The sequence below is a fragment of the Kryptolebias marmoratus genome, linkage group LG1 (assembly GCF_001649575.2).
Source record: "Kryptolebias marmoratus isolate JLee-2015 linkage group LG1, ASM164957v2, whole genome shotgun sequence".
Lineage (NCBI taxonomy): Eukaryota > Metazoa > Chordata > Actinopteri > Cyprinodontiformes > Rivulidae > Kryptolebias > Kryptolebias marmoratus.
Window position 1 is genome coordinate 17,805,754 of NC_051430.1, and position 26,608 is coordinate 17,832,361.

General features: G+C 40.4%; 2 protein-coding genes across 7 annotated transcripts in view; both read left to right on the forward strand.

Annotated features, from left to right (window-relative positions):
* The first annotated feature begins 84 nt into the window (after window positions 1–84).
* On the forward strand, window positions 85–11,976 carry ddhd2 (DDHD domain containing 2). Its single transcript, XM_017414006.3, has 19 exons — window positions 85–221; window positions 585–749; window positions 2,600–2,792; window positions 4,518–4,711; window positions 4,845–4,934; window positions 5,017–5,137; window positions 5,225–5,314; window positions 5,394–5,535; window positions 5,655–5,863; window positions 5,950–6,011; window positions 6,120–6,239; window positions 6,380–6,475; window positions 6,668–6,838; window positions 7,366–7,521; window positions 7,652–7,754; window positions 7,849–8,016; window positions 8,226–8,330; window positions 9,834–10,011; window positions 10,123–11,976. The coding sequence occupies exons 2-19, from the start codon at window positions 630–632 to the stop codon at window positions 10,205–10,207; spliced, it is 2,403 nt and encodes an 800-aa protein (XP_017269495.1). The 5' UTR covers window positions 85–221; window positions 585–629; the 3' UTR covers window positions 10,208–11,976.
* A 1,361-nt stretch (window positions 11,977–13,337) lies between these two features.
* The window catches only part of LOC108234602 (transforming acidic coiled-coil-containing protein 1), a 21,132-nt gene continuing 7,861 nt past the window's right edge, over window positions 13,338–26,608 (forward strand). The window contains exons 1-4 of one of the 6 annotated variants that reach the window (XM_037975040.1): window positions 16,844–16,971; window positions 19,515–20,088; window positions 21,553–21,644; window positions 25,321–25,744. In XM_037975040.1, coding sequence (XP_037830968.1) covers window positions 19,985–20,088; window positions 21,553–21,644; window positions 25,321–25,744 — 620 coding nt within the window. In that variant the 5' untranslated portion in view covers window positions 16,844–16,971; window positions 19,515–19,984. Of the gene's footprint in view, window positions 13,578–16,843; window positions 16,972–19,514; window positions 20,089–21,552; window positions 21,645–25,320; window positions 25,745–26,608 lie in introns of those variants that run through there. The other 5 variants (XM_025005431.2, XM_017413925.3, XM_025005429.2 and 2 more) reach the window with 5 other exon arrangements.

Here is a 26,608-nt window from a genome sequence, read left to right on the forward strand (position 1 = left end):
GATGGCCGTCGTCTTTAACGATTTTGTTAAATCAAGCCTTTATTTGCTTGTTACAGTTATTTTACTGGACCGTTGGTGGGTGATCGTCCTTTTTCCGAAGACACCTGAATGCGTCTTGGGAGCATTTGACAGGAGGCTGTCCTTGGGTAGCAGCGTTAGCTAAAAGCTAGCTAAAACACCGAACATAAACCCCTGCGCTTTAAGTCAATGAGAAGTCGACGGTGAGTTTACTTTAACAACTGTTTATAAGTGGCGAAGTGAGGCTGAAATTTCTACAGGATGTGAAAACGAACAACTTAACTTTAGTGTCCCCGTCCAGCTACCGTAACTCAGCTAGCATGATTTACATCAACACATCGTTGCTTTACTGTTGTTTGTTGTGGTGTTTTAATATGTTTATATTCTTTGTTTATATGTTTCTTTAAGACACCCCAGCGAAAATTAACTGTACTAATAGCTACTTTTGTTGTTAGTTTTTTTTATGCCCATCTCATGTGATGCAGGTTATGTAGATAGTTTTACAGGTCATGCATTTGTTGTTTATGCTAATTTCAGCCTCCTGTGTTTGCGTCTGGTTGGTGCAGGTTGTTGACTTCCCCCCCAGCCGTCAGGTAAAAAGAGTCGGGCTGATGTCATCCAGCCAGGGTGACAAGGGGGCTCCGTCTCAGGCTGCCCCAAACAACAACACCCAGGACCCGTTTGACAACCCCACCCAGACTGCAGGGACATTCAGCACACCTGATGCACAGGTGAGGCCTCATGTGTTAATGAGGCTGATAACTGGAGCTTCCTTCGTTTATTTGGAGCTTGTTCCTCCCTTTTTCTCTTATACTTTTGTACATTGTTTTCTGTTTTGTTGATTGGTGTTTTTGTGTTGTCATCACAAGGCTGACGCCCAGAAAGATACTTTATTCTCCCAATTATAAACATCTTAGTGAACCTCACTGTATTTGATACAGTTTTATTTATAGTTCACGTTATCAAGTTGTTGGGCATGGCTTTTTATATTTGACAGCACAGATGCTGTTGTGTGTGTATGATTCAACAAGAACATGTTCTGAAGGAGATGAGGTTACTTAAAGAAAATGATTTTTATAGCTGTGATGTCTATATTAATCAGACACACGAAAAGTAATAAGAAGCGCTGTGTAAGGGCGTTCAGGATTTTTTTTTTGTGCTTGCAAAAACTAATTTAAAAATATTGTACCAGGGTCCAGAATAATTTTCTCACCTGCGAGTGAAAAAAAAATGTATATATAAATGTTTGTGCTGTAAAATTATGTCAGACATTTTTATGCACCAAGCTTTTAGTTTCAGGATTTTCTTTTTGTTTTCATCGCCGTTCTTAAATTTTTTTTTACATGAATTTACTGTTGTAATTGTTATCATACTGTTAACTTTATTTTCTTACTTTGTTCATCATGTAGCAGTAAGTACCTCGAGTTATTACCTTTTTTTAAAAGATCAAGTTTTTGAACAACAGTTTTAGACTTTACTTTCTTTTCTTGCTGTCTTAAAAACATAAAACATACAATGTAAAGTTCTGTAAAGTTGCTTCACTTTAAAATCAACAGCGATTGAGTTTGGAAGGGGAGTCATGTGATGAAAAGTTGCCTTGTAATGTAGCTCTATTTAAATCCAGCCCTCTGTAAATCTTATTAATAGGTAAAAAGTACAAAGTGTTTGTTTTTGCTCCAGTCTTCTAGCCTAAAATAGCTTCAGCATTCTGTGTTTACTGCATAACGGAGGGATAAAATAGAAATGTGGAGCTTGTGTCCTGGGTATGGAGCGAGGCTATAGGTGGCCATCAACACCTTGTGAACTTTTGGATTTAGCCCTCATTTCATTAGACAACAAACTCAACATGTAACTAGAAGTGCTGCCTTTCACTGCGATAAAGTTCCACAAATTACATTCTTGAGAAATGTTTTTGTCTGACTAAGATTGGCGTTTTGTTGTTATTGTGAGCCTGGCAAACACTTCAAAGACAGAAAAGTGCCATTTCCATAGCAGTCAGCAAGATTGATTTCTTCTGAAAGGTGTTTTTAATCATGTTCCTCCTTCTTCTCAGTCATATTGAAATTGTGTACTCCTGCTTCAGTCACATTGCCGGTGGTTTGGCAGTTGTGACCAGGACCTGGGGGTGGGTGTTGTGCCAAATGGTGGCAGGCTCTGTCTTTCAGCATGGTAAAACAGAAGCCGTATTACTGGTTGCATTGTTGGTAAGCCTAAAAAGAAAAGTCTGTGGAAATTGTTTGGCTATTTTAGTGTTGACAGAGGAGACAAGAGACAGCTTGAAGAGGAGAAAAGAATAAAACGGGGCTTTGTGTGTCTTGCTGAGAGGAGGCCTGATCTTTTGTTTCACGACTGTCCCTTGCTTTGTCTGCTGGATGGGATTGTAGCAGAAGGGCACAGAAATTGTTCAGCTACTGAACTCCTTTCAGTAGCTACAGAGTTCAGCAGTGATCTGCTCCTGAGCAGGAACACACAGATAAAGCGGGCATTTATTTTTAACCTCCTATCTGATGAGCATAACTTGGATAAGGAGGACTTATTGATTTCAGATGTTCATCGTGTTGCTTTTTTATTCACCCCCCAGGTTCCGCCGGAGTCGGGTGAAGCGTCTCCTTCCTCCACGTTCTCCTTTGAGATGCTCGACATGGAATCAGTTCCACCTCCTTACCAAGAAGTTCAGCCTCACTGGTTCTTCTGCCGTCGAGCTGACGACAACATCTCCTGGCTTCCATTCAGCAGAGAGGACTCTGACAAGCTGGAGAACACGTTGAACTCTGGTGAGAATGACTGTATCACAGATGTACATTTCAGGTTCAGCGTGCACATCATCATTACAGGTACTGCCATCACCTACTGCTGTTAGGGGAGGTGAGTTAGGTGTATCAAAAAGTTAGAAAAAGGGTTGTTTTCTGTAAACAGCTCTTGGAAAGATTTTTTAAAACAATACTGTCATTACTGTCTTGAAAGTCAACATGCCTGCCTCCCCCACCCCCTCTGGGGATTTAACTCTACCTGTCAGGACCTGATCCTGTCAGGTGAACCTCAGTTTCAGTGTGGCTCTATGCAAATCCGTTGCAACTGATACCTGAAGTTTTTGCAGTTTAGTGGCTTTTACAAGTTCAGAGCTCTTCCTTCGACATACTGGACTTTGTGTTATTTATTGTCACAATTGTCAGCGTGTTCTTTAAATTGATCGCCTTAAGACCTGAAGCTTATCTTTTTAAGCAGTGTGTCAACAGCAAAACAAGTGAGACACAAACAAGGAATGACTCTTGAGCTGGCTGACTCATTTCTGAACAGCTTTTGGTATTATTCTGCTTTCTTAGTGCAAGTTAAATACTCTGTGAGCCAGCATACCTTTAGGATTCCTGCAGTTTAAACTTTGTGTTCATAACAAACCAGATAATCTTTCTCTACTGTAGCCTGGTGCAAATAATAATTTGTCAAATCACAAGTTTTCCACTTCAGTTTAGTTCATCCTATAAGATCTTTCGACGGGCAAATCTTTGAAATTTGTGTATTTTTTTGTCCCTGTATTGCTCAGTTTTATTTAGCCTTTGTAGACCATCAAACGGTGTTCATAAATGGTGGTTTATGTGTGAGAGCTGAGTCAATGCTGTGATTTCCACTTGAAGAACTTTATCTGTTTTTAATGCAGTGCAGAGTTTTGAACTTTGTCCTTTGTGCTCCCATCTCTGGAATATATTAGTCTTTTTAATGACTGCAAATGATGAAATCCCCACTGTTTTTAGAAATTCACATTGTGAAATGCTGTATTTAAATCACAGTTTTTCCTCAGTGTTTTTCCACATGTCCTGCCAAGACCATTTTTTTTAAGTTTCTTTTTTAAGCATTGCTCACATTTTCAGCTTTTCTTTGGCTGTATTAAAACTCTTTAAATTATGATGCTGGCTTCAAGTGAAGTCAAAGTTTGTCTGTTACACATTGCTCAACTATTTTTAACAATTATTATAGAAAGAAACCCCCACCAAAAATTTACATTTGCTTGTTATGATCTTTAGTATACAACAAATCTTTATCAAATTGAACAAAGTTTAAAGTGCAGTATCAGTACTTGCAAAGCAAAACTCAAGATTTCCTTCTCTAATAGGACCTAAAACCAGTCCAAAAAAATCATGTTCTTTATTGAAAAGAAACTAAAAGATTAAGAAAAAAAAAGTGAGATTATTACTGCAAAGTAACAACATTTTATGGATAAATTTGGCTCTAAAAATAGCTAATGATGTACTTGCAGACTAGTTTGTGCATCACTTTGTACACAATATGTATTACAGTTCAGGAGTGGTGCAGTGGTACACAGTTAATAGCGTTATGGCCAAGCCTTGGATATTTACTAAGACAAACAATTTGATGTTTATCCCTCACATATTCAGCAGTCCTATTTTGAATATTTTCAGATGAGATCACCAAAGTACTAATTTTTTCCTTAAAAACCTTCAGATGCAACATTTAGACGATTAACCTTTTTTTTCTGTTTGCAGTAAGAAATAAGGAGGAAGACGTGGTGGTTGCAGTGGATGGGGAGCGTTATGATGTACATGTTAAAGAGAGGAAGCGTTACGCCGTGTATTGGGAGCAGGCTCCCACTGAGGTCCGCCGCTGTACCTGGTTCTACAAAGGAGATAAGGACACCAGATTCATGCCTTACTCCGAGGATTTCAGCACAAGGCTGGAGGTGGTCTCATCCTGCTACTTGGCTTTCATGTCATGCTGCTGTTTTCCCTGTAGATTATCTTTGTTTTCTTCTTATCTTTACCCGTTTCACTGAGTCTTTTACATATTATTGCTCACTCATGCTGACTTTTCAGGAAGCCTACATGATAGCTGTGACTTTGGACGAATGGAAACGGAAACTAGACTTTCCAACTGGAGAGACTGTCATCTTGCATAATCCTAAGGTGAAGTGTGCTTTTGAAACTTTGTGTATGACTGATCAGGAGAAAAGCTGCTTAATTATTCTTTTTTCTGCTCATTCCTCAGCTGATAATGCAGTATCAGCCAATAGGACTGCAGGATGATTGGGTTTCCTCCCCCTCAGAGCAGACACGACCTCGCACAGTCAAGAGGGGAGTTGATAACATCTTTGTAGAAATACCTGACGGTATGTGGTTTTTTTTTACTTCATAATTATATTAAAGGAAAAAAACAGAGTTAACAATCTAAGTTCATTGTATGAATTTGTTTCCAGGTGAACCAGAGAATGTGGACCACCTGGTTTTTATGGTGCATGGCATTGGCCCTGCATGTGACTTGCGCTTCAGATCAATTATACAGTGTGGTAAGTGTGCAAGTTCATATGTTTATATATAAATGCAGCTACGCGGATTAATGAGTCCGTCTGGTTTGTTTGTCTTCAGTAAATGACTTCAGGAGTGCTTCATTGTCCCTCCTGGCCACACATTACAAGTGGGCTCAGCAGGATGGCCAGGTGGGCCGAGTGGAGTTCCTCCCCGTCAACTGGCACAGCGCTCTGCACGGAGATGCTACTGGTGTGGACGAGTAAGTGCGACGAGACTCAGAGAGCCTATACTTCTACTTTTGTCTTTATCAACTCATAAAGGTAATTAAACTCTTATGCCTTTTGTTTTTCTTTCTTTTTTTTTCTCACCAAATTTCAGGGACATACAGAGGATCACTCTGCCCAGCATCAGCAGGCTGAGGCATTTCACCAACGACACGCTGTTGGACCTATTTTTCTACAACAGCCCCACCTACTGTCAGACCATAGTGGACACGGTGGCCTTGGAGATCAACAGGCTGCACGCCCTCTTTAAGCAGCGCCACCCGGAGTTCAGTGGGGCGGTTTCTGTGGTGGGACACAGCCTGGGTCAGAGCTGTGCAAACTCAGGCACATTCAAGCCAGCAGAACATTAATGTGCACAGTTTAAATCTTCTGCTTTGTCCCTTATTCAGGTTCTTTGATCCTTTTTGACCTGTTAACCAATCAGAGGAATGGATCCAGATCAAGAGAGGGGGTACAGCATGACATTCACACTAAATGACACCGTTAGTGGATTGATGAAGACGGTGCATATTTTTCATATTTAGAAAAATGCCTAATTCTGCACCGTTTTATGCCTTAGGTACCTTCTGGAGAGCTATCCAGTAAGAACAGCGACACATTGGAGCAGACACTGATCAGACTGGGCCTTCAGCAGTATCTGAGCACTCTGCAGGCAGAAAACCTTGACCTGGAATCACTGGTATCACATGCACAATCTATAATCGTGTACCAAAAAAAAAACCCCAACTCTTTTTGTACTGTATAATTGAAATTAAAGGGTTAGGAAATAAGGGTTTTGTATGCTGAATAGTCTTTTTTTTTTTTTTTTTCACTGTTTAGGCTCTCTGCCAGGACAGTGATCTTCGAGACATAGGAATCCCGCTTGGACCTCGGAAGAAGATCCTGAACTACATCAAGAGAAAATGGCTTCCTGAGGTCAGCTTTAACTTTGATTATTTGTGGTTTGGGTTGAATTTTTCTCATTCCAAAAACTGCAACTATGGTTGTTCTCTTCATCTTGTAAACAACAGTTTATTTGATAAAGTTGTCTTTATGTTTTAGGCTTTCTTTCTAAGTGTAATATGTATTTTCAATGCTGATTAAATAATCTTACATTTATCTCAATAGGACTGTAAGGTATCAGCAGTGCAGCAAGGACAGGAGTCTGAAGTTCCACCTTATGGGACCGGTGATGGTAACCAGTCTCCAGGATCGACCTCCCAGCAGTCGCACTTCCACAGAGAGCAGTCTGTCACCAGTGCAGTAGACTATGAATACTTCGATGTCGGCATTGGACAGGTAATGCACACTTTCAGAAACCCAATATGATGATTTGTGTTTGGGAGGTGAAGCTATGGTGCGTCACTGTTGCTGCTTCTCCACTCCCTCTGCTTGCCTGGACAGACCAGTGGAGGCATAGCCAAGGGACAGGTGTGTCTCACGTGGTGTCCACTTTCTCTCAGGCCTTGTCCCTTTCACTTTGACCTGAGTTTGTCTTTGCATACAGTGCAGTCTGGTCAAAGAACTCTCTTGGCAATTGAACTGAAGTGGCAACTTTCTGAACAGAGTACCTTTCACGATTTCCTCACATTCTGTCCTGTTTAAAACTAAGATGTGCAACCCAAAGCCACACTCTGTAACTGTGCTCATACATCTGTATCTGTCCTGCATGGGTGGTCATCTCCTCATTGTCCTCTTTACTTATATCACTTGAGATGAAAGGAGTCCATCTGTTTTCTACGTGTGCTCATAGACATGCAGCTGTTTTATTTACACTTGAACAAATAAAGCAGCACACACCTCTGACTGATACGTCCTCTCCACAGGTATCCATTGATTACCCTCAGCTAGCATTCCACCCTCAGACATTTTTTGCTTTTGGCTCTCCTATTGGAATGTTCCTGACTGTACGTGGACTTAAACGCATCGATCCAAACTACTCCTTCCCAACCTGCAAAAGCTTTTACAACATCTACCATCCAGTGAGTCGTCACTTAACAGTACTTAAAGCATTTGTAGGTTCCTGTGGACCTCTTTTAATACTACTTGTTGCATGCTTTATATGTTAAATGTTTCAAGACGTTATTTGTTATTGCTTTAATCCCTGTTTAGTATGACCCTGTTGCCTATCGGATAGAACCCATGATTGTTTCGGAGGTGGATGTAGAGCCGATGCTAATACCTCACCACAAAGGCCGAAAGAGGATGCATCTGGGTATGATTGTTTTTCTTTGCTTGACTTTGTTCAATTCTACTGATGTGGGATGTTTCATTTGTTATTCATCGTTGTCTTTTTTTTCTCTTTGCAGAATTAAAAGATAGCTTGACCCGGATGAGTATGGATTTGAAGAACAATGTTTTGGGATCCTTACGGACAGCATGGCAGTCCTTTACTAGGCTACCGGTTGCTGCACTGCCTCCAGTGGAGGAGGGTGGAGCTACAAATGACAGAAACGCTCAGGATCAGGAGGCACAAGGTAGGAAAGGTCTTGTTCCTGTATTTGTCTGTTTATTTTTGGGTGCTGTTTGTTTGTCTGGGAGAGAATGTGCACAGGAGTAAACCTAACCCAGTTTCCTTGCATTCCTCTTATTCCTCTCACCTCTCTTGCATGTCGCTTCCTCCCACCTCCTGTCTGGTCTTTCTTACTGCTTCTCCCGCCTCTTACCAATTTACCTTGAACTTTAGCCTCAGCGGCAGACACAGCTGCTGCTAAGGGGGAGGACAAAAGTGCTGATTTTTGGACTAAAATACTGGAGTGGCCCATGGCCCTTCATAAGCATTACCTGAAAGGTAAGCAAGGATAGAGGTTAGACTGGAATGAATTAAGAAAATTTGTAACATTAGCAATATTTTACTACTGTAGTTATAATTTAATAATCCAGTTTATTTAAAGGAATCTCAGTAAATCTCAGTAATGCATCTTTTAGATTTTTACATCTAATTGCACCAACTATGACCTGGGAAATAAACTTATTTCAATCAGACACACAGAAAACAAATGAAATACTACTACCATGATTAAACCGTAAGATACCCTGCAATATTTGCTTTTGCTACAGGAAAAACACTCTGCTCAGCTTCAATGGTTGACTTTGGCAGATTCTCAGAAAGCAAATATTATGGGATCTGTGTCATTCCTGCCTCAGGCTCTGACTGCTCGTCTGCGTCACCTTTCCCCATGCCTCACACCATTACCACCTGCTGAATGTTTAATCATTTCAAGTGTACGTTTGATTTACTGACACCACCCTCGGGCCCTTTCCTCCCTGTCCTGCTGGAAGTTCTGATTGGCTGAATTCACTGAACGCTCCACTGATCATCAACATGTGAAGCACTTGGACATGTGGCCCACGGCACATTTTTGTACAAGCCGAGCACAAAGCTCCAGCAGGAACGCTGTGGAGGTTTAACATGAGTAATTTACCTGTAGGCAAAACCTTAACTAATGTACCTAATGAAAAAAAAAAAAAAATCACTTATCATATCTACATGTTGGTGCAAATCTTGTAATGTTATTACAAAATCTGTCAGCTTGTTAAATTACTCGAAGGTTACACAAAGTTCTGAGAACAGATTTATTTTTTTTTTGTCTTTTAGACCTAAAACTTCAGGTTCTCATTTTAAAAATGTTACACAATATAATTTAATTTGAACCCATGACTTTTCTTTATTACTGTTGGAATTCGAAGCCACTACTTCCCGTACATCTGAAGTATATTGTGTTTCTGCAGAGTCTTTAAGAGATGGCTCTTTAAAGGACAGCAAAGTCATTTTTCATAGAGCATTTCCTCTTTATACTTTCCCAGATGACGAATAATTCTTCACACATTTCATGCACCTTTGAATTTCATGTCCACATTTTTTTTAAATCAAAGTAATTACTAATTATTCAAATTTACTTTAATTTTTACAGATCCACTCGTATTTCTTTCTTTATTTCCTGGATTATTACGGATGATTACTTACTAAAATATAAATTTCCCTAACCAGTGATTGTTGTGTTTGTGATTCTTATTTAGTATTATTTTAACACATTTTGGGACTGTACAGTATGCAGACTGTTTCTGTTCAGATAATAACAACACAAGTACAGGAATTGAATCAAGTATTGCGATGCCAATTTATAATCCTAGTTTATCCTAAAACAAGCAGAGAATTAAACCTGATTTGAATGGTAATTACTGGAAATAACAACCTCTTCCTTCCTGTTACTTGATTTTAGTTCACTGAATAACTGCTGCCGGTCATTGTTTTGTTTTCTGCTCAAACGGCCTCTCCTGTCACCGACTTCAGTTCCAGCAGCAGCAGATGTGGAGGCCGAGTCCTCAGAGTCAGCAGAGCAGACGGAGCAGCCTGAGATTAAAATGGGGATGCTGAACGGAGGACGACGGATCGACTTTGTGCTTCAGGAAAAACCCATCGAGAGCTTCAACGAGTACTTGTTTGCCATCCAGTCTCATCTTTGTTACTGGTGAGTTATTCCTATCTACAGAGAAAATACGCTTCTATTTCAATTCCTTACATTTTTCATTTGTTTTCAATGTTTTTAGGTTTTTCTTAACAGATTATTTCTGTCTGTCAGGGAATCGGAGGACACAGCTCTGCTGCTCCTGAAGGAAATTTACGACAAGCTTGGTGTGGCTTTGGAGCAGCCACAGCAGTGTTAAATCTGTATGGATGTAGATTTGTTCTCATGACTTGAACCTGAAAATGAACGATGACTGACAGAGCCAGAGGTGGGACGATCTTCTCCTGAATGCCTTACTGTCCGCGTGTCGCCGGCCGCCACGATCCCGGCTCTGTTCACACCGGAGACCTTTTAACTACGGTCAGGTGACCTTGGCTCAAACGTGTTTGGTAAACCTAATTTTGGGGAGCGGTGGCTTTTCGAATGAAGTTTTGATAGTTTTTCAAGGTCCAATCCAACACGACAGCTCAACTCCTAATTGCACTTTTTTGATTCATTATTTTGCACTCTCACCTTCCCCGAGCTTATGTTGGGGAGGGAAACAAAAGATTGTAATTACTAGAAAACTCCTTCTGTGCTCATATGTATTACTTAGGAAAATGCACCACATGTCACTGAAATTAACTTTCAGTTGGTATTTCTTTGCGTCATAGGAAAAAAAAGGTTTAAAATTACAATCTGATTTAAAAGAAACAAATCTTTAAAATTTTACAGTTGTTATAGTAACCAAGTAAATTCTTCATTTAGGATGAGTCCTTTATAAAGAACTAATTGAAGTATTTTTTTTCTCTGATGAGGAAAATGAAGGTTGGTATTTTGTCTGTTACAAGTTTCAGTGAAGGCTGATGTATTTCTCCTCCTCCTGCACTAAAGCAACTTGATAACCAAAGCTGCCAGTCGTAACTTTGTGCAATAATGTATTAATGTTTTTTCTCCTTTCATTTCATAGTCCTTAGTGTTCAACAAAGTGGTGTTAACTTTGCCTTTTTATCAGAGCTTTAATAAATCTGTAACAAGTGTGTTCTGTTGATCATATAAATCATAGTTGACTAAAATAATCCTGATTAAGACTTGTTGCAGCAGAAGTAAAGAAACTCACTAACGGGCAACAGGGTTGTCTGCACTATTAAGTGTGTAAAGTATGTAAACTCTTTTTAAGTTTATGCCGTTAGTTCTGTTTATTTATGTTTACCGTTGCCTGAAACTTTTGTCTTGCTTAAGTTTATATTCTCTATATTCTCTCTAATGTGGACATCCCCTGTTTTTATATCATCACAGGGCCACATCATACTCATTTCTCTGATTTGTTTTTTTTTATGTATAATAAAAGTTTTTTTTTTTTGAAAACAGTTAAAAACAGGTTTTGTTGCAAAGTTTTTTTTCGTCATTTTTTTAAGACTCAGTATAGAGAATTCTCATATAAAGATGACTTTCAGGAGATTGACAAATTATTTAGAAATATTTACTCCAAAGTTGATTCACTTTTATTCTTTAATGAATATAAATAATCGAGGTATATCAGTGTTATAAAAGAATAACTTGGTTCTGTACATCAGCAACTTAAGCTTCTCAGAGCAGTTTGAACTTTTTTTTTTGGTAATTTAAGTATATAGGACTTATTTGTTATACACAGTTAGGAAACTACAGCCCTCCACCAAAGCTCTAAACGACTTGTTTCACATCATTTTGTGTAGCAATTAATGAATAAACCGGTTGGGATTGATCCTTTTTTGTCCAATATAAATGCACAGATTTACCCTGACAATGTTGCTTTGAACCTCATTATTGCATCTGTCATAAAAGAAACCGCAGGAGTTTATTATCCTTGACATCCTCTCATTTCCACGAGGCATTTCATATTAATGTGCTGATCTAAACAACAACAACAAAAAAAGGTTCTTTCTAAATGCATACTTTACAAAAGTGGTATCATGTTTTATGTGCCAAAATAAAATACTTATTTCAGTCCTGTTGTCTCTTGGATTTTTAGGGTTTTGGAGTATTATTAGTCCAGCCTTTTGTCACAAAGCCCCTTAAGGGGTCATGCCCTCACAATAGCTTTTGTGTTGGGCTTCGTAAAAAGTCTTCAGCTATAAAACATACAGAGGAAAGTGAAGGATTTATTAAATGTACATTTTAATCTCTAATGATCAATGGAGCGTGCGCAGTAGGGAAAGAACATCTTTGCAGGTGGCGGGTAACTTAACTTTCACGTTTGAAGGCAACTTTTGCTCAACATTTTGCCCAATAACATTTATTTTTTAAAATTTATTTAAATCATTTGCCTAACATTAACGTGAGACTTGCGTATAATTGAAGCTACAGTGTGCTAACAAGTATGAAGCTGCTAAATGGCTGCTTTTTTAATGGCAGCTCCAATCGACAAACTTCACAAACAGCTGCTGAGGTGTAACAATTTCAGTGCCTTTCTGTCGTTGCCCCGTGTGCTTAGTTGTTTCATTGTCTGTTAGTATCATAGTATTTAGTAGAACATCTAAAGACTTTAAAATGTGTTTTGAGAAACATGATAATTGAGTTGAATCCTGGATTAAACGTTTTTCTCACATAGATTTAATAATTTGACCTCGTGTTTTGATGCGTGTGCAGGTTTGGGTTTAACGTTAGCCCCAAGGTGCTTAACTTACTGTATTAAAAGAAACGACAACAATAAAAAATAGTTTTAATTTCAGAAACACTGAAACAGAACACAGAAGCATTCAGGAAAATAACAACAAAACAAATGTTTTACAAAAACTTACTTTTTAACATTTCACAAAATAGCAGCAGAGCTGAAAACCTTTTGTTGATGTCACCTTAAAGGGACCACAGCGTCCCTGCTATGTTGGTAATAAGTTGACAAAATGTGTCTTTTTGATAAACCTCAGTGAAGTATGTGAACAAACTGAGTGCAGGAGATGTGTGTCGTGGGTTTTGGGTCACAGCAGGTAGTGGGAACAAGTTGTGCTGTGTTTTATCCCGCCAACTCCCCCTGCATCTCTCCCTCCCTGCTGGATCCCAGATCTGTTCATCTAACAATAGAAGAGTCTCTTTCACTCTTGAACAATACTCTAAAGCCTGCCAAATACCCTCATGACACACACAGAGATTAGATTAGTGTGACCTTTTAGAAACAACCCCCCTTGCACATCTGAATTTTCTTTTTTCTTTTCAAACTGAAGCTTTTGCTCTGTGAGAGTGCAGTCTGGATGGAATTTGTTTCTCGTGTGTGTGTGTGTGTGTGTGTTTGAAAGAGAGGACGGTGATGGAGGCTGAGAAGTAGAGCGAGGAGGCGGGACTGTCACCAGAGCTGCTCACGTGTAGTACTCCTGATACCGCAGAGTGTTCACGGAGACGACGAGAAGGGAGGCTGGATGGATGGATGGATGAACCCTGTGGCACACCGTGGGGTCGTGATGCTGCGGTGAAGCAGGGCTGAAGGAGGAAGAGGAGGAGGAGGAGGAGAGTGTCCGGGACAAACCTGAAACAAACAAGGACTCAGCTGTTGCCATGGGGGGCTCCCTCAGCCAAAGCAGGAAAGGATCGATTGGCTCTCCGCAGAAGAGCAGCATGTGAGACCCTGTTTGTCATTGTTTACATGTTTGTGTGCATGTCTCCACTTTGAGAGCTCTGTGGCTTTGATTTACAGGAGAAGAGGAATGGAAGGTAAGGAGCTGGAGGTCATGGACTTTACCTGCTCATCACACCACACTGTTCTCTGCCTCTGCCGACTGCTAGTTTGAATACTGTTTGGTTATTCAAATATAAAGAGAGGAAAAGGACAAGAGAGGAGTGTTTCAGCTGATGACTTTAGCAGAGCGTTGCAATAAGGATGAGCTAATGAATTAAGAGCGTCCTAACCTTCCTTGGCTTCCTTTGACTTTTCTCATGTAGCTTTTGTAGTGAAGAAATAATGTTGCTTTCAGATATTAATTATGCAGCTGTGACCTTAATTCGGGATTTAAATCGTACAAACTGTGCCGTTTGTTTCTGGCTGAGCAGATACCACAGAGTTCTGTTTTATTCATGCAGAGATCTTGACAAAATGCAAGGAAAGGAAATGAGGATGTGATCCCGAGGCGTTCATCAAAGCCTAACAACCACTCTTCCTCATTTCCTTTTCCTCTGACCCTTTTGTTGAGGGGAGCAGTGCTCCCCATGTGACCTCCCTGATGCTTTTTTATTACCTTTTTTAAAAGCTCCCAGGAGCCCTGTGTAGTAAACGATTTTCTCTCTGTGCACATGAATGTGATGGCTTTGCAGTTTTAGCTACTTGTTTCTTAAACTCCTGGTTCTTCCAGTCATCAAAAAACAGCAGATGTTATTTTGAGACCAATGTTTTTTTAAAGATGTGAGATCTTCGGCGCAAGACAGGAGCCTGCAGGCTTTAAAGATCTGAGCTCAGAAGGAGAAACAAACACAATGCTACATTTAAGCAATCCATGTTGATAATGTGATGCTTTAAAAAGATCTTTGTCCATCTGTGTTCGGTGTTCGGCCCGGAGGGGGTCGCGGTCCTCCCCTTGTGGGAAAACTGTGTAACCGACCTGTGTTGTAGGATTGCATCTTTAGCCTGTGGACTAATTTTAGTTGCCTTAGTCATCCATTTTTAAATCCTAACTGGAGCAGTCTTGGACGTGCAGCTGAACATCCGCACAGTCACCCAGCTGGAAACAGACTGACCTGCATTTGGAGAACATTACTTTCTGTAGAGGTTTAACTTCAGCCCTGTGGCCGATGAGGTACTGTTTTTATTTTCTAAAGAAACATGAATACAGCTACATAAGGACAAGATTTAACAGTGAATGTTTTTAATAGTGCACAAGCCTTCACTGAAAAGGCTTTCAAGCATTAAAGTGAAACTCAGAGCTGAGTATTTGCAAATGCTAGTACAAATACATTTTTCTGTAATGAGCATTTAAATAAAGGAAAACTTGGCCTGACTTGAACTCTAGATTAGATGGAAATAAAAGATAAAGATATTACAAAGTAAATGAGTAATGGGTGTGCCATCTGTGTGTGTGACATGTGTACAATGGCCCTGTTATGATCATGAACAATAGCTCTGCTGGTGTCTCTACATCGGTCCTCAGGGGTTAATCCCTCCTCCCAACGCTTCATTCTTCCTCTTGTTTCTCTACGCCACTGTTGGTTATGTTATTGTCACGCTGAGTGCCTCAGCCTCACCGAGTCTAACTTTGTACGCTGATAGTTTTCTGCTTTGCTTGCAGATAACTGAATGTTCTCTATAATAAAATGAGACTTCAGCAGTGTTATTGTTGCTGTTAAACCCCAAAGGAACATCTCTGAGTCGTTCAGCAGACTAACGGTGAGCCTGCTTTGTCTGGATAATACCAAGCTGCATTTCCACCAACCTCTTTTGTACCTATTTTTGGATGTAGTCTCTATTGATATTTACACAGGTTAATACTTTCTCGTCTTCCTCTGTTGTTGCCATGGTGATATCAGACTTCCTGTCATCTTAATTTAGGCTCCCAGAGGTGACATCAGACTTCTGATTCCTCTGGTTTTTCTCACAGACTGCTTTTATCTTTGGGCCTTTTCATCTTAGTAAACTGATGTCTGTATCTGTATCTGTTCTTTTATTTTGCTTTGAAGAGGAGTGCAAGTCCAATATTAACCACCGGATGGAGCCACATCATAAAGTAAATCCACCTATCTATGACCCAACAACCTGTTAGGAGCAAATATGTTTGCTCTTTGACTATTTACATAAAACATTAAAAAGTAACTATCTGTAAAGTGTAATTTTGTAAAACTTTGTTTTCTTGACAGTAAAAAGACAATTTCTCTCTGAGGGACTCAAAATTCTCACCTTTAACATGATTTCCTGGTGTATTAATTGGACATCTGTGATATGTTTTGGCTAAAACACAACAATACAGCACCTCAGTTCAGTCATGGAGTTAATGATCCCCTTTTTTAGGTACAGTCTTGCCTCAGGTCATGCCCTGAACTGACCTAGGTTATTAAAACACCTCTCTGCAGATACCCTGAAGTAAGCCAACCAGCAGACAGGGTCTGACAAAACACCAGCGTTAACCACAGCTCTTCCATGCCACACAGCCTGCAAACCCGTTTATTTTTGTTTGTGTTTGTTTAGGTGCTTAGAGGTTAATTTTAGCTGCTCCCTCTGTGGGCTCATTTTAAATGCAGTCTACTATCGTTTCTATTAATACATTGGCTGGGGAAAAGGTATGCTGGTAATAAGTCAGATTTTCTCATCGCAGCTCACAGAGATGACTTGTTGCTAATTCCTGCAGTGGATCTAAAACTGTAGTCACGGCAAACTGAGTCAAAGCTCCTCAGATGAGAAGTGAAATGTCTTAAAAAATCAAAAGAGGTCCAGTTGTTTTTGATTCAACTTGCTAGGATCCCCACGCCCTGGATGACTCAATCTACACAAGCGGATAAAAACCTAAACCTGTCTTGAAGAGAGAACCTATTTAAGTCATCAATTTTAACTTTAAGGCTTGTTTATTTCTGCCAGTCTTTCCAGTTTGTTAGATATTAATAGTCATCTGTTTTTCGGTTGTTTAACAAAAGCAGAATTGATTAATCCAGGATAAGACAAAGAAGCTGGGTTTGTCCATTGGCTTGTTAGAGAATCCCAGCTTAATGGGTTCCACAAACACCATATCAGGCTGAAGTTATCCTGCTGAGCGCCCGCCCACCACTCTCTTCAAAACGAGATCGATGTCAGATTAACTGATGCTGAAGTGGAAGAACGCCACACTTTTTTCAGCTCATGTGAAACAGCTCCTGTACAGCCTGGGAGTGATAAGTTTGTGTTTTCTCTTCAGCTCCCTCCTTTGACCCGTCTCGCTCACACACACACACACACCTGTCACTCATCTGTGATTTTCCCAGCTGTTCTGACTCAGTAATCAACTCTCCTTGGACAAGTTAAACTCAGTTTTCCGGTTTGTTGCCAGGTCCTTGTACGTAAGTCTCTTGTTAAATTTTGTGTGTGTGCACATGCATTTTAAACCTGCACTTCTGGTTTTGTTTGTTTCTACTAAATAATCTTGACGTTTAGCCTGCTTTCCTGCTCTCTTGGGTCCACCTCACCAACCACCAAACATTACAAACTTAGCATTATCTTCTAGAGGAAATTTGTAAGGGGAAACATTGAACACACAAATACTTACAAGTCATATTTGTAGCACATAATGAAATGTAAATAAATACATAAATGCAAACACTAAAAGGCAGCAGTATATTCTAGTTTTCAGGAGTTTTTAGGATCAGCCCTTGTGGATGAATTGAGGTCTTGGCAGGTTAGAGGGAGTGTCTAACCCTTGGCTTTTAGTAGTATTGTTCAAGGTACTCTTCAAAAGCTTTTGCGGTTCACCAATGTGTGTTGTCCTACTTGGGAAAGCCAAAATACAGCTGGCTTGGGTGGAGTTGTTCTTTCTCTGCAGTAATGTTTGGTCTTATTTACCGTTTATGATTCAGACTCAAAGTTTTGAGCAGAACACTGATGTGATAATCCATCACCTGTAAGAAACACACACACAAAAAAATCTGATCAGAAATGGTGAACATGGTTATCATCTTTAAAACTTATTTTAAAATGGTAGTAGTTTCACACCTAAACTCCTAAATGTGGAAGATCACCTTATGACAGTCTCATCACAAGATTTCACCTCTTTGAAAGGTTTTCATGTAGTCAGAGACTAAAATTCAAAGCTGTTTACCAAGAAATTTACTGGGAACCTTTGACCGGAGAAACAATATAATTGAAACTATGATTCAGGATTAGAAACATTGGAGATAAACAGTGGACATATTTTGCAGATTCCCACTTTCAGAGTTATTACAACAAGCATCAGATTCCCTCTGTTGTGGCTGACATGTTTACCATGCCTGGTTTTATTCTTGGCTCATAACCACACATGCTGCTATCAGTCAGGATCTAATTGAAGGCTGGGGATGTGCATTCCTGCAGGATTAGCTGATTAAGTGTATTTAAAGAAATATTGTCGGCATGTTTCTCTGCTATATTAGCCACTCTGTGTGCTAAGATAGCATGCCTGGTTTATTTATGGATTCATGTGTGGATTTATTTCTAAAATGTGTGTGGTTTAAGTGTGTTACATAAGAGCCATTCTTTTTCATAGTCTTCTCTGTTAGTTTGGAGGCTTGTTTCTGCAGGAAAGGAAGTGTTAAAACACATTGTGTGCCTGATCGGGAGCTGGTTTATAGTTTCAGGTCTTGTCAGTTAAAACGGTTGGGTTTCCTTCATTCATTAAGTTGCCTTTTTGGCTCCCGGCCAATATCTTTTTTTTTTCTTTTGTAGCAGGTTTGGTTTTCTTTTGACAGATAAGGGAACTTGAGAGAAAGAAGACAATGACAGGAATGTTAAAGAAACACAAACAAAGGTCTGAGATTGTAATCTTAACCCAACACTTACTTTAGTTTGTGTGTTTCCATCCCTGATTATAATTAATACTCCTTTTATTTGATGCTTGTAATTTGTGCAGATCTTTCTGTTTCACTCCCTGACATTAAACAGAGCCTCTCTTTCTGTGTTCACCGGTGTGTGACGAGGCATGCCTTCTCCTCTGTCTGCCCATATGTGTCTGTGTGGAGCCACGTGAGGTATTATAGCTCCCGTTTCTCCTTTAGTGCATCTGTGAGCATAAAAAGAGAAACTGCTCCACGTTTTCGCTGCGTTCACCTCTTCAGCGCCTGAATCCTCCTGTTATAAGATTAGTCATGCTCCATGTCTTTTTAAAAGAACGGCTCTCAGCTCGCCTGGATACTCTGTGTTTGTGTGGGAACAAGAGTTGTGTAAATGTAAAAACCTGGTCTCAGAGTTACATAAGCCAGTAATGATCAGCCTCAGAGGCACGCATGTGAACAGGGATGAGAGCTTATTACTTCCTGTGAGATGGGCAGCTGCATCATTACCCCTGAATCTGGATTTGTTTGTATTGATTGGTTCTTGTCTGGCCTGGATTTTTTTTTTTTAGTGAACAATAGATCCTCAGTTTGTTTGATTACACCTCGTGACTTTACTGGATCATCTCAGATTAAAGGAATCATTGTTTAGCTTTCTCCTGCTCATCCGGAGAAAAGAAGCAGACAGTAATTGCTCAGTTTTGAAGAAGCTCTTTGTCATGGCTGCCAGCTGGCTCTGTTGCCAAGTAAACAAGCTGTTAACATGTCAGATTACCCTAAGAATACCTCATCAAATGTCAGTGAAACTAGTGTCTGGAAAACAATAACTTAGTCGACTTGCAAGAAGACTGTGCCTTTAAAGTTGGAAAGTTGGCAGAATTTTGTATAGTAGTATTATAATTTTAATGAAATTCATATGAAGGCATACTTTTAAAGATGTTAGATCTTGCAGTAGGATGAATTCAGACTTCTTTAGATCATGAAATGTTGCCGTACACCTCCACATTTCCTTCCTTTCCTCTCCACTCCCCTGCTTTCCTGGAAGCAAATGTCTGGTAGACTTTCCCTTTGTCTTAAAACAGGAACCGTTTCCCCACCTAACAATTGTTAGATCCTGAGTGTAAGTATTTGGGACTGGGAGAGGAAAAGCGACCAACTTGGCATAACGCAAGGGAGCAGAGCGAGCTGATGTGTGTTACCCAGCTGATCGTCCTCCCAGACAGAGCGCAGGGAGGGAGGAGGAGGAGCGACTGCTGATGCTTCAGTAATCTGCAGCGTGTGAGTCAGTGCTGTGAAGAGCAAAGCAGCGACAGAAGCAGCTGCAGCACACAGAGACACGTTTCTCTCGCACGAGCGTCAGAAACACAGCAGAGCAGGCTGGGAGAGACGAGCAGTTAGGTAAGAAGAGGAAGTCAAGACTGCCATACAGAAAGCAATTCAGGAGACGGGTCTAAAAGGCTGTTTCAAGCTGTGTGAGACGCTATAAACAGAACAAGAGAAGAAGGAAGTTTACCATCCTTATCTTAGAAGTGGCCTTGGACGGGCGGCAGAAATGTCCTGGTTGTCTCCGGTCCAGTGGGCCAAATGGACGTGGTCAGCAGTGACCGGAGGTTCAGGAGATGATGGACAATCCAGGAAAGAGGAGGACAAATACAAGTAAGAGAGCTTGGCCACAGATTCAATGTGTGTGTGTGTGATTGTGTGTGTGATTGTGTGAAAGTGAACAGAAAGTTCTCTGGTTCTGTAAAAGACATTGATTCAGAAAGAAAAGCCTTTTGATGCCACTTGCATAGATAAATATAGATTGTAAATGTGGGTGTCATGATGAGAGTAAATTCCCATGAATCATTCTGACAGGTGGTGGATGCACACACACACACATACACACACACACACACACACAGATAAAATCACTAATGCTGATATATTCTCAGATTCTTCCTGTGCTGTCGGTCAGATTAGCACAGCCTTAAACAAATTCCAAGTCAAAATATTCCCTGGTTTGTGGATGGGTGTTTATGCACACCATCCTTTCTGTCTTTTTAAGTTAGCAAGCACAGAGGATGTAACTGTGTGCCTGTTTTGTGTGTGTGTGTGAGAGAGAGAGAGAGAGGGAGGACTGGGGCAGTTGGGGAAATAATTGCTTAAAGCTGGGGGATGAGAGGCCACACTTTCCAGAGTTTTACTTTTTTTTTATCTTCTTCTTTTCTGTTCATTTCTAGTTTCTAAGTAACCATCCAAAACTGCAGCCACTGGGGGCATCAATGGGATGTGACTGTGTGGCTGAGTGGGAGGTGTGTGTGGGGGCTGCTTTTTGTGTTTGGATCGGTTCAGACGGTGGTCTTCTGTAGAGCCCCGGAGTGTGTGAATGTGTTACTGTGTGTCGGTTTTCAGGGATGGTGTGTTGGCAACCGTGTTCCTCCTTGTGCTGTTTTTCATTAGCGTGCGGACATTTTGGTGTGCTTTCAAAAGGCTGGGAACGGGTGAACACAGACACACACACACACACTCTCACTGTTGATGCCTTTCCCCTTCGTTTCGTTTCTCCACTGTTTGGGAATAAATTTTGACTCTGTGTCCAGGCAGCCCGAGCTGCGGGCCAAAAACTGTGTTTGTGGGACACTTTGTATAGCTACTGAGAAGCAAAGGATGCAGGTGGCCTCGAAGGGCTTTGCTTCCTCTCCTTTCCCTTCCTCTGACTTCCCTTAAAATAAAAGCAGCTTGCTTATTTTGAGTTGTATTGACTTGTACTTTAAATCCATTGTTTACATGGCCCTTCAAAAAAATGGATATTAGAAAGCCACTCGGTCTGTGTTTAATATTGGTAGCTAATCAGTATATGCAATATTTGTACTTATTAGGGCAACATTTTAATGTTTATATATCTGGATGTTTGAGCAACCAGTCAGCCTGAGTTGGGTTTTTTTACTGTTACAAATTTCAAGTATATTTTTGTTGTTTCAGCTTCAGGAAACCTTTTTATTTAAGATTGTTTTAGGCAATATTCGAGCAATTGATTCTCTTCGTCTCCGTCACTTCTAGCAACCATCTTCTTATCCATATATTTTGTTTGTTTTGTAAGTGTAACATTAAATAACTGTGTATTTCTCCCATCTCCAGTTCGGACTCCGAGGGGACCTTTGAGACTCCAGAGGCTGAGTCTCCAGGTGTTGTGGAGCTTCTGGGCCAACTGGACAACTCGAACCTCAAAGGTGAGACACTTTGGATCAGATCTTTCATCGGCCCAGGGAACAGGTGATTTATACAAATCACCTGTCATGTATGTCAGGGTACCTTGTGATCATAAAACAGTTCATCCTGGTAGGTTTTAAGCTGTGTGTTTTTGGCCAACAGGTTGGACCATTTGGGCTCAGCAGTGGGTGGGTTTCAGGTGTGGCAGCTGTCAATAGTTAGAGCTCCTAAGTATGCAGCGTAACTGCTAATACCAGAAGTTATTTTAAACGAGGAGTATTGCCTTAAATTGCACTGGAGGCTTTTTCTGTCTGAAAGTTGGTGTTTTTGGTATTGTCCCAGGTGACAATAGATAGAAGGCAAAGTACTTGTATTTGTGCTCGTTTTTATGAGCATGTTAGGGCTTTGTTAGTCAACGTGCAAACAACAAGGTAGGCTTGCTTTGCATTGGGGCATGGACTTTGTGTAGGTTTCACCTTACTTTGTGTTGTTGTCAGAGGTTTCAGCCTGCTGCCTTTTTGGCTGTGGCTCTTACCGACCAGCTTGCAGAACCTGCGTTAGACTGATCCGGGTTCATCCTTGCGCACATGTCCAAGTTGCAGGTTCAATAAGTGGCAGTGTCACTATGCTGAAAGGTAACGTTCTCCTGCAGAGGTGTCACGGAGGTGTACACTTGGGTGGCTGAAAGAGGGATTTGTTGGACTTATATTCAAGGTGTTGCAGTTTCCTGGAGTACAGTGTTGACATTGCTTCAGATTTTAGAAAAACAGTAACACATATCGAACTTTTGGCATGTAATGTTGGTGCTGATGGGTCAGATCTGGATCAGGACTGAGTGAGACTGATAACAGCAGAATTATCTTTGTTACTTTACATTACAAATCAGTAGTTTGCTGCCTCATAACTATCCACCCATCCATTTATCTATTAGCTATACTCACTGTAGAGAATTGCTGGAAAGCCTTTTCTTGCTGTTTAGGGGCAAAAGGCAGGTTGACCCTATAATGAACTTGTCACTATGGTCAAGTTTCCAGTTCATCATCAGTTAGAGCAGAGACAGAAAAACACTCACACCTGAGTTCAGGATGAAACACTTGCAGCCACAAAGAAAACATGCAACCCTAGTATAGCTATCAATAATGAAAGGATGCATTCAGTGCAGAAGTGCTCCTTGAACTAATGTCTCTAAAAATGGTAAACTTCAGTAAATTGATCACTTGTTTTTGTCAGTAAACCTTGACCAAATTAAACCTTAGAGCAGCATACTGTCGTTCCCCAGCACCATGCCTTTGAATGATAATTAGGATAAACAAGCTCTCTTTGGTTAGGCTTCCTCGAAGCTGCCAAAAAGCCTCACTGATTTCCAGTCCCTCCTCTTCCTCTTCTTTAACTCTCCAGCTTTCGCCCACACAGACCCAAACAGCACACACTGCCATGGTAATATCTGATCTGCACTGCATTTTCTGTGCAAAAGAAATATGAATATCATTTGTATTTGCAAACTTTGTTTCTTCAGCAACAATGAAAGACTGATTTTGTCAGTAAGCCGTCGTATTTGCATGAAATCGGTTTGCCTTGTTAGATTATCTCAGCCCTTTGAAATCAGACATGTTTCGACCACCGTTTATGAGAAATGATACCAAACTGAGTCTAGTTTGCCGACACTAAATTATTGACATGCTGAGTTAAAAAAAAAAAAATCTGGGTTTGTTTCATAAATAAAAGATCAACTGTGCAGAGAAACTGATACTCTGGTTCTTCTATAATTAGATGGCTCAAATGGGTCAGCATGTTTCTGGGAACAACTACATCTGCCTGTATGTGCCTTCTGACACAGAAGCAGAAACACGAGACTGTGTCCATTTTTATTTGTTTCTGTTTCACTGACACTCTGTATTACTTCCCCACCCCCCTCTGTCACCTTTTCCTCTTTTTCGCGGAGTTGTGAAACAACAATAAACGGTTGTTTGTGTTGCTAGGCCACGTGGTGGGGTGCACTCTGCACGACTGGGTGTGGCTCCTCTACATCTGTTTCTCGGCTCCAGAGGGTGTGTTAGTAATATGACAACATCAAGATTTTGTACCGAAGCTCATATAAACTTACATAGACTGGATGACATGATGTAATAAGTCACAAAGTAGAAAACAGCTGAATTCACTAATCTTGTGTGAGTTGAGGAGAAAGGTTAAAAATGTAGGGTAAGTTGTTGGTTTATTGTGTGTAGCTGTGGGTTTTATTGTGTGGCGGTGATTATTTTGAGCAGCATTGTGACTCAGTGCAGACCAGTCTGCTGTGATCATTAACTCGCTGGTAACAGGATGTGTGAGGACACAGGAAGTGAATTGTTCTTGGATGAAGCCAGCAACCGTTTTAAATCCTAAAACAAGGAGAGGTGGGTTTTTAGGAATCTGGGTGTTATTTTTTTTAATGCTAGTTTAAATTAGATCAATGTTTGAACTAAAAAAAAACCACATCTGTATAGATTTTTTACTCTTTCTAATATATTTAAGACAGTTAATTTATTTTTGCTCTGTTGGTCCTGTCTGCACCTGGTTCAGACTCCTAACAGGTACCGGCAAAAGATTCACAATCGTGCCGCCATCTTTCCACTTGTTTCCTGTTTAAATATAGAAACTGACTCTAAAACTCTGCTTTTTTTCAAAGGTTGTATGGTTTGACACCTGAATATAAATCTAAAGTCCTCATTAAAAATCCAGATTTCTTAGATTTTTTTTAAATCACTCCTTTTAGTTGTTCCCTTTGTTCCCTTAATAAATGAAGGTTGTTTTTGTAACCAGTCAGCAGCCAACTCTGAATGATGATCAGATCCAAAGGTAGATATGGACCGACTCTTTAAGAGTTTGATATTCTAGCAGAGATATTGGAGGAAGATATTCGTCTTCCCTCAACTGTTTCAGCTTCTGTTTCTTCTGGTGCTTCCTCATCTGAAAGTCTGAGGTTTTGTTTCAGTTTGTAAGTCAGTTTTGACAGATAACAATCAGGAAACAGCAACTTATCTCTCCTTTTTTACTTTCCGAAATAGTCTAAAAATATATTTTGATGTGTGTATATATAGATGGATGGATAGATCTCAAAGACTAACATTAAAATATCAAGACTCATTTTTATGAACCTTCAAAAAATGCACGAGGCTGACCTTTACGATGAGTTTCATCTCAAAGAGTTTTGCTGTTCAGCCCTCAACTTTTTCCTGTTTTTGTACAACCTGCTCAACAGTCAGCCAGTCACAAGCTGTAGAGCCGTTTTGTTTTGGATTGAAATACTCTCATGTGTTGACAATCGTTTAATAATTAGGCCTAACATTTGTAAAAACCTGATAAAAGAAAAACATAGGAGATCTTTTATTCTGCTAGGAGCAATGCTTACAAATTTCCATTTAAAATCTGTTACTTTGAAAGTGCTGACTTATTAGAAATGTCTTCATTTTTTTGCAGAAAACATTTTGAATCTGATACTCCTTTTGTGGAGAAAGAAATAGACAGCTTTTGTTGTTTCTGCATCATTGTATCCATCTTTTAACCCCTTCAACAACACATCAAGTGGTCCAAACCTTTGCTGTTGAGATCATGAGTCACTTATTACCACAAGTTTTCATTTCATCACAAAAAATAACTAAAATTCACTTTAGGATTCCTGTTGTCACCATAACAATTAACTCGCTTTCCTTGTCATAGTTTCTGCTGATGTTTCAAACCACATCTGGGACAGCAACTCCAACCAAGATGCATCTTCAGCTCCATCCAAAGAGGTCGACTCGTTGAACAACCTCACCGGCTCCTCGCCCAATAACGGCAGCTTCTGCTTGGATCAAAACCTCAATCTGACCCTGAGCCCCAAAGCTGGTCTTGAAGATGACCTCCAGCCTCAGACTCAGGCTGTCCGACCACCGTCGCTGCCCGTCCTCTCTCCGCTGAACAAACCTGATCCTGCAGAGGTGGATGACGAGGCCCCAATGACGTCCGACTCCAGCCCGGACTCTAACTTGACCGTTAGTCATGACATTTGTGCGGAGTCAGACTTACTGAACGGCAACATGAGATCAGACACTGTGCTGTCAAACACAAAACTGGCCTGTGAGAACAGCAACTCAGTCATCACGTGAGTAGGAAATCAAACACACAAACACAAAACCCAGTCAGCTCCACGCAGGTTGAAACTGAACTATTACAACCACAGATTGTTAAATTTAAAAACCCTTTCCTGTTACTGCAGCTGCAGAAAAGCTTTGTAAATGCACACTGTTGTGCACAAAGAACCTAAAATGTTCAAAGTATTCTCATTTTAGCCAACTGTGGTGGTGTGTTGTCTTTAAAAGGCCTGTCAGCTGTTCCCCTCCTGCATGTGCAGCCATGACTCACTGGTGTTCATTTCTGGTCACTTTGATGTTTAGAAAGGTTTTGTCAGATTTTATTCGTTTAGGCTCATGTATAAATCTGTTCAAGTAAAATGTCCGCATTCATAGATAGATTATGTATTATTTTTGTTTTCAGCTGAGTAACCTGTTCTTTAATGACAATAGTGGGTTAAGTTGTGAAATGGCGCCCTCTTGTGACTTTTTTGTGACATTGCTGTTCTTTCAAGATGACTCATTTTAGGCAATAGCTTATAATTTGCTGTAAGACACAAAAGCCATTAAACAGAAGTTTTTTTTATCATTTTAAATGTTAAGACGAGTGAAGGAAAAACCCAAGCAGCCAGAGGAGCATCGACTGAACATTTCAGTCTTTGTATGAGTAAAACGGAGGAAGACAGCTGTTACGTCGAGCCGTGTTCCCCCATCAGGTACGGTTCCCCCTGCGTCTCCGTGCCGCGTACGCGGCAAAAAGCGCGCGCTCATGTTCAACGCTCGTAACCGCCGCGCTGTGCTCGCGCTGCAAGGGAACTACGGAGACCGTGAAAGGTCAAACAACTTGTTTTGGCGAAGTTAACCCACTGTTCTGCTAGCGTGATAGACAGACAGAC

Coding starts and splice junctions, on each gene's coding strand:
- ddhd2 (XM_017414006.3), top strand. CDS start 630: ATGTCATCCAGCCAGGGTGACAAGGGGGCTCCGTCTCAGGCTGCCCCA. Junction 6,476..6,667: donor AGAGAAAATGGCTTCCTGAG/GTCAGCTTTAAC, acceptor TTATCTCAATAG/GACTGTAAGGTATCAGCAGT. Junction 8,017..8,225: donor TCAGGATCAGGAGGCACAAG/GTAGGAAAGGTC, acceptor CTTGAACTTTAG/CCTCAGCGGCAGACACAGCT.